General features: G+C 47.8%; 1 protein-coding gene across 1 annotated transcript in view; it reads right to left on the bottom strand.

Annotated features, from left to right (window-relative positions):
- LOC109324961 (immunoglobulin superfamily member 2-like) overlaps positions 1–4625 on the bottom strand; it is a 27503-nt gene extending 22878 nt beyond the window's left edge. The window contains exons 1-3 of the mRNA XM_019557101.1: positions 4580–4625; positions 2521–2898; positions 844–1254 (exon numbers count right to left, since the gene is read on the bottom strand). Of these exons, the coding sequence (XP_019412646.1) occupies positions 844–1254; positions 2521–2898; positions 4580–4625 (835 nt within the window). The remainder of the gene's footprint in view (positions 1–843; positions 1255–2520; positions 2899–4579) is intronic.
- Between the last annotated feature and the right edge of the window lie 6199 nt (positions 4626–10824).

Here is a 10824-nt window from a genome sequence, read left to right as displayed (position 1 = left end):
AGTTTTTCCTTCAGTTCCCAACTCCCCTCTTCCCTCTCTCATTAAGGAGACAAGGAGGGCTGGCAGCTGTACTTATTCAAAGGACAACTATTGATGGGAGCTAACAGCTATTGATAATGCATTTTTAATAATATTTCTAACACCATGGTGCACAGCCCTTACTTCGGGCCCTCAGGGCACTCGTGGCCATGGCAGGCAGAGCACCCAGTAATGCACATCTCCAACTCAGTCCCAGGGGCTGCATGTGCTGACACAGAGCCGGCCCAGCCTATCCCATTGACACGCACCTTTGAACCAGACCAGGTTGGCTCCATGCCAGCATATGGGGCAGGAAGCTGCATGTGGAGACACAGAGCCTACCTGGCCTGATGATGTATAACTCCCCACAGCTCCCAGTCTACATGCAATCAGCCTGGGCGGGCTCCATGCCTCCAAGTGTGGCTTCCTGCTCGAGTCCTGGAAGGCCCATGTGGAAGTATAGAGCTGGCCTGGCCCAACAGCACATGGCTCCCATGTGCTGGCATGGAGCCAGCCCAGTCTGATCCAAAGGCACATGTCAGCAGGACAGGCTGGGCCAGTTCTTTGCCACCATGTGCAGCCCCCGGTACTCAATGCATAATTTTGAATTTTTGTGCATATAATTCCCCAGGGTCTCCAGAACCTCAAGAAGCCTGACTTGCATTTATACCATATTAGCTTTGTAAAGGAGCCTTGATGTATGAGAAACTGGTCCCACTATGCAAGTTTGTGAATGGGTCAGGATCCTTTTACAACTACTCAGATGTAAGCCAAGTCCATTTTAGATCAATATCATAAATCAGTGATATGCTGTAAGCATCTTACCGAGGCTTGTGACAGTCAGCAATGTCTGTTCGGTTTGTTTCCGAGAAATATCTTTCCATGTCTTATCAGGGTCCTGAATCCACTCCACTGCCTCGCAGTACAGTCGGCCCTGGTCAGAGGGCCTCACTCTGCTGATGGAGAGCTTGTATGTGGTGTCTCCGATCTTGCCCAGCTGCACGTCCCCTGTCAAAAACCTCGGCCTGTAGGACGATCCTGGAGACAATACAAAGTCCTTGGATAGGGAAAGGATTTCCATGACTTGACCATCTCTGGCTATCCGGTACCAGCCAACAGACAGGTGGGTGTGCTGAGCAGTAGATTTCGAAACCTCACATGTAAGCTCCAGTGGATCTCCTTCCATTTGGTCCAGAGTCTGAGGCCTCATACTGGCTGAGAGAGTGTCTGGAATCACTAAACACAAGAAAAGACACAGCCAAAATGGCCATTTGCTCTAGAAACCACGTGTGTCACCGTGGACTCTGAGCTTGTCCTTCAGGCAGAAGGGGCATTTCTGTGTAGCATCACCCTTTCACTACCACTTGTAGCCAATATTCCAGCCCTTTGGCAGCTTGTAAGTGCTAATTGCTCTACATTGCCTTTTTGTAAGCCCTTTCCAAGGCCTGTATATTCTTACCCTCCAAAGTATTTCAATGTGATCTTTACTAACTACATCAGGAAAATTATTAGAAGTCATGGAGGCACATAGTACAGCTTCCTTTCCTTTTAACTTGGTTGTGGTTAAAAGGCTCCAGAGTAAATCATGTCCAGCCTGTCCTGGCCAAAGGTACAAGCTGGCACAATGTTAGGAAAGAGAAATAATTTGGGCAGGGAGCAGAGCACCCAGGCTTCTTAGAGGTTTCCATCCATTTGTCTCCTGGAAATGCTGCATCACCATTTACGTGGGAGAGCTCCATAATGCAAGAACCTCCTTCAGTCATGGTTCTCCTTCCCATCCCAATCTACTTTTACCTCAGGCTCAGAAAAGAGGTTTCTCCTCCTTCCTCCTGGTACTCTACTCTTTTCCAAAGCCTTCCTTTACAGCTGTCACCCTTTCCAATAACACTCCCATGTCCTGCAAGCCTGCTTTGAAAGATGCTGATGGTCAATGTTCAAGGCCTGTATATTTTTACTCTCCAAAGTATTTCAATGTGCTCTTTAGTAATTACATCAGGAAAATTATAGAAGTCATGAAAACACATAGTACAGCCTCCTTCCCTGCCTTGGAGGAACACAGCTCCTCCTTTTCCACAGATGAAGTGAGGGATCTGTGACCAGGCGAGAAAATTCCAGGACTCTTGTCCTGGGGCAACAGCAAAACACATCAGATGGGGAAGGTCAGAAGCCCCAACCACCAGGCCCTGGTCACCTTATCTCCTCTCCTAGGCACTGCTTTACCTCACTTTGCTAGCTGCCCCTCAGACCCATCTGTCACCACCAGCTCCCTCTTAATCAGAGAAAGGAAGCAGTAGGGGAAGAGGCAGGTTATTCTGGAGGATCCTGAAGCACTTTCACCACTCGCTTCATACTATGCTACAGTAAATGAGGCTGCTCACACGTGGGGGTGTTGCTGTCAGTGTAAAAGAAATATAAAAGCCTGAACCATCATATTCTCCCATCCCCACCAGCATGCAACTGGTGGAACTAACAGTGTGGTGGCCCTCCTTCTCTGGAACCTACCTGATAGGTGCATCTTGGCGTTGTAGTTCCCAAAGTGCCTCTCGTCGGTGTTGGGCGTGTGGCACTCATACTCTCCGGCATCCCGGTCCTGGAGCTCAGTGATGTGCAGCAGGACGGAATCCCCTTGGAGCCTCTCCACATAGATCTCTTTGCTCTGGACACGCTGGGCATACATGGCGTAAAAGAAGGAGGGGTCCTTGGTGCTGATGATCTGTATTTCTTGCTTTGGGGCAGAGGGCAGGTAAATGTACCACTGGAAATCCTGCTCCAAGGGTCCCTGGTAGCCACTCACATTGCATGCAATGGTGATGTTGTAACCTCTCACCCGGTAAAGAGGCCCTTTCTGAACAGTCACTACCCTCTGGCTGAAGCAGAGGCCTGCTTACAAAGAATAAAACAACAGTGCCATGTACTATGTAGTTATTGCATATGGCAATACAGGTTCTTCACTGACTATATCACCACAAACAATAGAAAAAATGGGAAGGATCTAGGTTTTTAAAAGATACATGGAATCTGATGGTGACAAGTGCAAGTTTGCAACTGCAGGCCTAATTTGCTTGTGCTTAAGGGGGAAGTCATGTAACAGCATGAGTACAGATGTGTGTGGAAATACCCTGTTAGCACAGAGAGCAGCAGTCACTGCACATCCAAACTGAAGACTTAGTGTTTTATGGATCAGCGTCCCTTTAATAATTATTATGCTTTCCTCAGCCCCGTGTAAGTCTCTTCCAGATGGGTCAGAGGCAAGAGACAGAGCTGAAATCCAAGCACCACATTTTTAAAGAGGCAAATAAAGCAAAGTCTGATGATCAAGGGAGCCTAACAAACAGGATAAGATGTTTCAATGGAGAAAGGTCTACAGTCATAGACACGTTCTACCAGCAGATAACACAGCCAGGATAGAAGGTTACAAAAACCACCTACTAGTTGGGAAGGCAGCATTAAGAGACCAAATGTTGATTACTCAAAGGTTACTTAACAATGATTAGTTACTGCCTGGACAGTACAGGCAGCAATGAGCTGAAGTTGAGGGTTGGGTGTGGGAGGTGGAAAAAGGTAGAGGAGACATTAAGTGGGGAAAAAAAGGTATAAGAAAAGCTCTTGGAAGTGCAGACATGTAGAAGCTGCAGAGCACTCAGACCCTTACTTTAGGCATCTGTTGGCTTCTGAAGTTTTTTGGCTAGGCCCTGAGAAACCGAGTTTGAGACAATGCCCAGATGGGAAAAAGTGCCAAGAGAGGCTTTGAGAGAAAAGAGCAGCTTTTCAGACACTCGAGTTCACCCCTTTGGCCTGCCTATGACCTGAATGGAACAAGTTTAGGGAAGGGGCAGAGCCCACATGGCTGGTATCTTTTCTCCCTTTCTGGAGCAGAGCTGCTTAGCTTATTTAGAGCATGGCATCAAGTGTAGAGCAATCTCCCTAAGCCAAATACAAAACAGTACACAAGTAGCAGGCTGCATTTCTACAGGGAGACCAGCCAAATTACACAGGGATGGAAACAATGGTGTCACTTGAAAGTCTAGTGTGAGATCATCCTAAAGGGGTGGACCAAACAAAAGTTATGCACCTTGCACCATCTGGCTGTCAGCAGTTGTACAGTGTGTACAGCTACTCCCAGTGAGATTAAGGGGCTTCTGGCCAGATATCCAGGAGAGAGCAGGAGAATGACACAGCAGTATAGCAAGGGCATGCAACAAGCAGGCAAGTAACAGAAAGCACCCTCACTTCTCCCACACTAAAGTACACCTATACCCCTGCCGTACTGCAGTGCACCTAAGAGCCATGCCAAGCCAGTGGGCAGGCATGGGGGAAGGAAATATGACTACATTGAGTCCTAACAGTCCTTATTGGAGAGGCAGTGGTCAATGCCAAAAGAAAACCCAGGACCCTAAGGGCACTTCCACCTTCCTGAGGGCAGCCACCGAAGAGCCCCATTGACAAAGGAATTAGTGGAAAGGCTGGGGTGGCTGTCCCAGGAAACCCTCCTTTTAGACCACACTTCCCACTGCCCAGGCTACCTAGAGAGAAGGGCAGCAATGTCTTCCATGACACTCACCCAGGATGAGGAAGAGCAGAGGCACTGAGTACTGGACGGACCCCATCGGGAACAACGGCAAACGGGCTGAGGGGAGAAAGCCCTTCTCAGGCAAAGCTGAAGCCTCGTCTGACAGCAGTGGGAAGGAAGTCGCCAGTCTCGCATTTTGGTTTCCTGTTTCCAAAAAACTGGGGAAAAGACTGAACGCTGCAGTGCTGTGTCACAGCTGCTAAAAGCCACACATGTAACCAGTGCTGCCAAACCCTGCCACTATCGCCCCGTGTTTTGGTTCCCACTTGCCCAAGACGGATGTGCTGTCTGCAGAGACTGTGAGCTCTTCACTAAATGTGTTTGTGGCTTCTTTCCTATCTGTGCAAGAACTAGCATGCAGCTAGTGCTAGGTAATGCAAAGTAAAGGTCACTCCTTACATTTAACAGGGGGCCTTGATGGGACACTAACTTCCGCTCAACTCAAGGGGTTGAAATCTGCCTCCCATGGCTGTTGAGGTTTTATTTAATTTAAGCAACAGAAAGACCTTGAATTAACAAACAAAACCAAACCTCTGACCCTAGCAGAGACTGTATGATTGTATGAGGGAGAAGAGTCAGTTCAATAGGGATTCAGCTATGGACAACCTGTTTCACCTGGAAAATGCATACATACTTTGCATAAATAGAAAACCTGAAAGCAGTAAATTCAGCTGATTGGGGATCACACCAGTAGCTTTACAAGACCAGGGAAAGGATTCTTTATTACACCAGGCTTCCTCACTTATGGACAAGAGGGGAATTCCAGCAGCCCCTGGTACACCATTGTGCCACAGACTTTTTTTCTGAGCAGGAAGAGTCTATTGGATTAATTCACTAATGCCATTCCTCACACCCACATTTTCCCTTAAGAACAGTGTTTGCCCCGGTCCAGAACTGAATCGGCCCATTAGCCAGACTTCTGTGACTAATGAGTGCCCATGGGACCACTGTGCCCTCAATGGTACAACTTAAGGCCTGCCGATGCAATGATCTCCCCTCCCTCTCCAGGCCCCTGGTTTACATCTCAACACAGATTCGTAAGTCCTAGGGCCTTCCTTATGCCACATTTCTTGAAACCATCCATCAGCCAGGAAACAGCTGTCCCTTCTTAGCTTTTTTTTAAAACACAGACAGGCATTTGAGTTAGGAAACCAAGGGCGGCCCCCGCAGCTGTATATTACCTCATCTGAATCTGCCTTCCTAAAAGTGGGATTTTGATTCAATTCACTTTTATGGCCAGGCTGCAAAGTTTCCTGCACTGGTTTCCTGCTTCACAGGCTTCCAAGATGCCATCCTGCAGAAGTGGGGGTGGCAATATGGGACATCACACCTCACTGTCAGTTTGAACAGGCCTGTGAAACACCCCTTGAGCAAAGCAAGCATTGAGAGCCAGCCCCAGCATGTGAAAGGCCCAGTGATACCAAGAGTGTCTGCAGATCTGTGGGGAAGCTTGGAGAGATGGGGGAAAAAGAGGGAGCACCAGGGGGAAGCTTCAGAAATTTGACTCTTGGGTTTTGCAATGAGTGGAATAACAGCAGTTACTGCACCGTGGGTAGCAGTAGTGCCAGGTCTGGAGAAGCAGCAGCATGGGCACAGCTGCCATTTTGTGCCCTCTCAGAATTGGTGCCTGGGACTGGTGGCCCAGCCATCCACCTCTAGTTATGCTGCTCTTTGTAACCACTGGCTCCAGGGTCTGACAACAGCTCCCAGCAGGGCATTGGCACTCCTCTCCTGCTGCCAGCACCCAGGACCTAGAGTCCTCCCCAGTGCTGCTTTTCCATTCATGTAAACAGAAGATTTAAAGCACCATGACCTTTCTGATTGTCAGCTTCAAGCTGCTGCTTTTTTGTGCTTTCGTGGCTCTCTGTGCTTCTCCTCTGTGCACACATGAAACATGCAGGGAGAGGGACATAGGCATGATGAAAGGCTCAGCCTCTCCCTAGATGTCTGGCCTAATGGGAGGAAATGGTTTGAATTAGAGGGGCTTTCAGAAAGGCACATTTTCTCAGGACAAATTTTGACACAGATCGTTTAATCCTGAATTGTGCAGCTCCCCACAGCACTGCTGGGGCATCAGCTGAAACAGAAAATTGGTTCAGAGACTTGCAGTGGGTGCACAGAGTGTAAAACCAGCCCTGTTTGCTTCATCCCACCAGACAGGGATGGGGAGCACCATTCATTTAAAGAACAAAACAAACATCGCTGTTGCTTTTGAGGTCCCTTCTGGCCCTAGCATCTATGAATCTATCGTCTATATTGTAATAAACTGATTCATTAGACAGTCTGCAGGTCCAAGAGGTAAAGGCAGAGGCTTCTTACTACAAAGTTAACAACTTTATTGGCTCAGGGTCCATTAGAGACAAGGACCTCACCTTTATACAAGGCCCAAGGACCAGACAGATACCTTGGGGACAGACTTGCCCTAGCAGGCAGGAAACGGTGCCCCAGGATGTCCTTCTTTTCCCCCTCATGTGCAGCCAGAAAGGAAAAGCAGGGAGCTGACAGCAAAATCCTGACCTCTCTTCCCCTGCCAATAGAAGGGGAGCAGGCAGGAGGTAGATGCTAACATGCATTGAACATGTTCACATTTGGAAGGAAAGCAAGCTCTATGGGACTAGGGTTGCCAACTTTGACTGAAGCTATACTGGGAGATTTTTTTCCCCCCAACTGGATGTAATATCATTAATTATACTGTTCAACCCATTCACAATATCAATCTCCTGGATTGCTTTCAATAGTCACCAGGAGGTCGATGCCAGTTCTGGCAGACTCCTGGCCAGTCTTGGAAGGTTGGCAACCCAGCATGGGACATATTAATCCTGACAGCATCTCTCCATTGAAGGTAAGACATTGTGGGTAAGGAGATCAGTTGGGAAGGGAGGCTGTGTGGTGTGGTGGAGTGGGATGCAATGAAACAAATGTCTCCAGTCTTTGGCAACGTCCCTTGAGTAAGTCAATGGTGATTTTTGCCTGGTTACTCCATCCTCAGGTGAAACACTCATGGGAAGGAGGGAGCAGGGGCCATGCTGAAATTAAGTTCCTGTAAGTGGATGACCCTGGCTCTTCAGAGCCAAAGTTCACAAGTCAACACTCCCCTCCCATGCCCTCACCAGTGCTAAGGGTGGAAAACTGTCATTGTTGCCCCAACAGAGCTACCAGGGAGAAGCTGAGAGATCAAACTCATTGAGTTCCACATAGTGTAGGAAAAAAGCACAAAAGGGAGCAGTATAGTTCCCAGTCTAACACAAATGTGTGAATTGATCTTTACATTTGCAATAGAAAACCAGAGAGGATAACACTGCTTTGCCCAGCACTGCTGGTGTGTACAGCCCTTTACAAGGATGTGACAGCTCTGCCCTCAGGACTGAGCAGGCTAAAAATCACACTCCTGCTCCCTTGTAAAGTGGGAAAACAAAACATATGGCAGGACTGATCAAGGCAGCAGGCTGGAAAGAGGGAAGGGATCACAAGTCTTTACAAAGCCAGTTAGAAGTTGTCATTTCCATTAGAAACCACATCAGTGAAGCAAGATCAGCTGATAGAGATTGCTTAGCAAATGTATCTTCCAGTTGCCAGGACAGAAAAAGAGAGGGAGAGGAGAGAGGAACAGGGGAGAGTGAAAGACACAAAGCAGCCCAGCCTGGCCTGAGCTCCTAGGGAATTAAATACATATTTATTTGCAATGAAGTGCCTGGTCCATCTTGATGGCTTCATGACAAGTGTTACCCTAGCGCCCTCTGGGGGTAAATGCTGTCATCTCTCGCTGCTTTTACAGGGTCAGCTCAATCCCCGACTGAAATAAGTGGAACATGGGAGCCCCATTATAAATCTGTTATCATACAACCCCCCCTCTCCCCCCACCCCCAGATACTACTAGGTTGCAAAGCCAAGCACTCAAATGGTTAGGAAGTACCAGAAACACTGTGGCCTGGACAATCTTAATTTATCCCCTTGGCCTTGGGGACGTCCTTTAATGTTATAAAATGTTTCTTGTTTCTTTTAAAGAACTCCTGCCCCTGCCTTTCTGTAGCTTCATTTGTGGCAATCGCTAAAATGGAAAATTTCAACCCAAACAGTTCAAGTTGGCAAAATTATAAAAAAAACCCTGAAAACAATCTGAAAACCTGACACAGAGCTGTCAGTCCTAACTGTAATAGTCCATGAAAATGGCATTTGATTTCATCCTCTGTTTGGCATTGTGAAAGGATTTTGGCATCAGATTGATCCCTTGATCTGTCTGCACCATAAGAGAGTGGAGGTCTATCACATTCTGGAAAGAGGCTATGGAAAGTGAGACCATTCCTTTGCATCTGCATTGGACTGAGGCGGCATTTGAAGATGGGGACAAACAAGGCTACACATTTCAATAGCAAACAGAAGCAATTCAAGCTGAAGTGAGAAGATCTGCCATGGACAGATGTGGAATTTTGAAAAGGAGGGGTTGCACATGGTATGTGCACCATCGCATATAAAACAATACATTTTTCTCCAGTTGAAAAGAAACAAGAAGATTCACTAGTAGTCTTGGGCTGTATGGTTCTGTTTAAGATGGAAGCAAACACATATAACTTTGTTAGAATGAGTTAAAAACAATCTGCAGGGCTGTGACACAGGAGCTTTGTGACCAGGAGCAGCTAGCAGACAGCAGGCTTGCAGAAGAAAGGCTGGCTTGATTGGTGAAACAACAAGACCATTAAAAAGAAAGTATTGTTCACACCAGTGGAATGGAGAATTTAGAAGGGATCCAGTAGCTTACAATGAGCCATGAAGTCAAGTGACTCCCTCAGCACTGCCCGACTAGAAATGCTGCTGCCATCGTACCATTTCAGCCCCTCTGCTTGGCATCCCAAGTCCCGCTGTGAAGAAAGATTGTTTTAATACAATCATCACCCTGTACTTTGGTGGCTTAGCTGTGCTGTGCCCGCAGCCAGTGTCACCATGGCTCAGCCAGGGCCTGTTGACAAGTTCCCCTGTGGCATTTCAACCCAGGAACTTACAGAAAGCAGGCTGATCAAGCCCAGGGCCTTACTTAAGGCAGCTGACCTGGAAAATTCCTGCTAATGTTAACATTAGCTCAGGTACACGGTACAGAACTGTGGGTAACAGCATGATAATACCCCAAGTATTCAGGTTGCACTCAGCTTATTTGGGTTTTAGCACCAACAGCAAAAGCCACTGGCATAACTCATTCTGAGAGCTCACTGCAGCTTATGGTCCTGTTTTACAGCAGGGCCAGCTCTGAGGATTCGGTTCATGCCCACATGGAGTGGCAGTGAGCTCAAGCACAACGATTCTCCAACAAGGTGCTCCAAGACCCTGGGGTGCTTTGAGATCCTTTCAAGGGTCCCAGCGGTAGCGGTACCATGGAGCGTTAGCACTTTTAGGTCTGCATACATGATTCATGAGGAAAATCCAGAGATTTCCAACAGGCATCCACAATGTTAACCGCATTCTGACCTGTTGTGGTCTTTTTGAGTTCTTTGCAATGAAAGTATTGCTCTATTATATTTCAGTAATTAAAAATCTAATGAAAACAAAGAGCTAACATTTTCCAAGGGTGTCTGGAGTCTAATGATGGATGCCTTGAGTCTAAAAATGTTGAGAAACAGTGCCCTAGCAAATAAAAGGTCAGCGGGGAGGCACAGGAGGGAGTGGGCGGCAGTAGAGTCCTGCTGCCATTACCCCAGTGTCAGGGGAGCTGGTACAACAGACTTTGAAGTGTGTAGCCAGGTTCTCTCAGCCCTCATCAGACTTCAAAGCCTGCTGTTTTGTTCCCCCAATTACAGAGCAAGAGCTGGCCGGCTGGCTGGCCTTCCTACAACTGGCCAGATCAGCTGCAATCCCACATGTGCGTTTTCTTGTGTTGAAATCTCATGCTGGAACGCAAGTATCCGAATCATCCAGCTCTTGCACAGGCCAGTTTCCCCATTCGCTTCAGCAGACAGCTCGGCCTGCCTGTAATCTCGCTTTTGCCTATGGGCTGTGCAGAGTCAAGTGAGATTTCAGCAGGTAAAAAGCTGTGCACCAAAGTGTCACGGAGCCAGCCAGCCTTGGGGAAGCCAGCTGGCTGGATCCAAGCAAGGGGGATAAAATTGCCATTCTGCCAGCAGGGAGCAGCTGCCTGGGGAACACGGCCTGCTGCTGCTGTTACTTGAACCTCACTTATCTAAGGCCCCCCTCCCCCAGGACATGACCCCATTTCAGATAACAGGAAGGCTTCTGATAAGAGAGGCTTG

This window comes from Crocodylus porosus, unplaced genomic scaffold (genome assembly GCF_001723895.1).
Source record: "Crocodylus porosus isolate Cpor-Errol unplaced genomic scaffold, CroPor_comp1, whole genome shotgun sequence".
NCBI classification, from domain to species: domain Eukaryota; kingdom Metazoa; phylum Chordata; order Crocodylia; family Crocodylidae; genus Crocodylus; species Crocodylus porosus.
The sequence above is the reverse complement of the archived record's forward strand: the minus strand, read 5'-3'. Positions and strand labels throughout refer to the sequence as shown.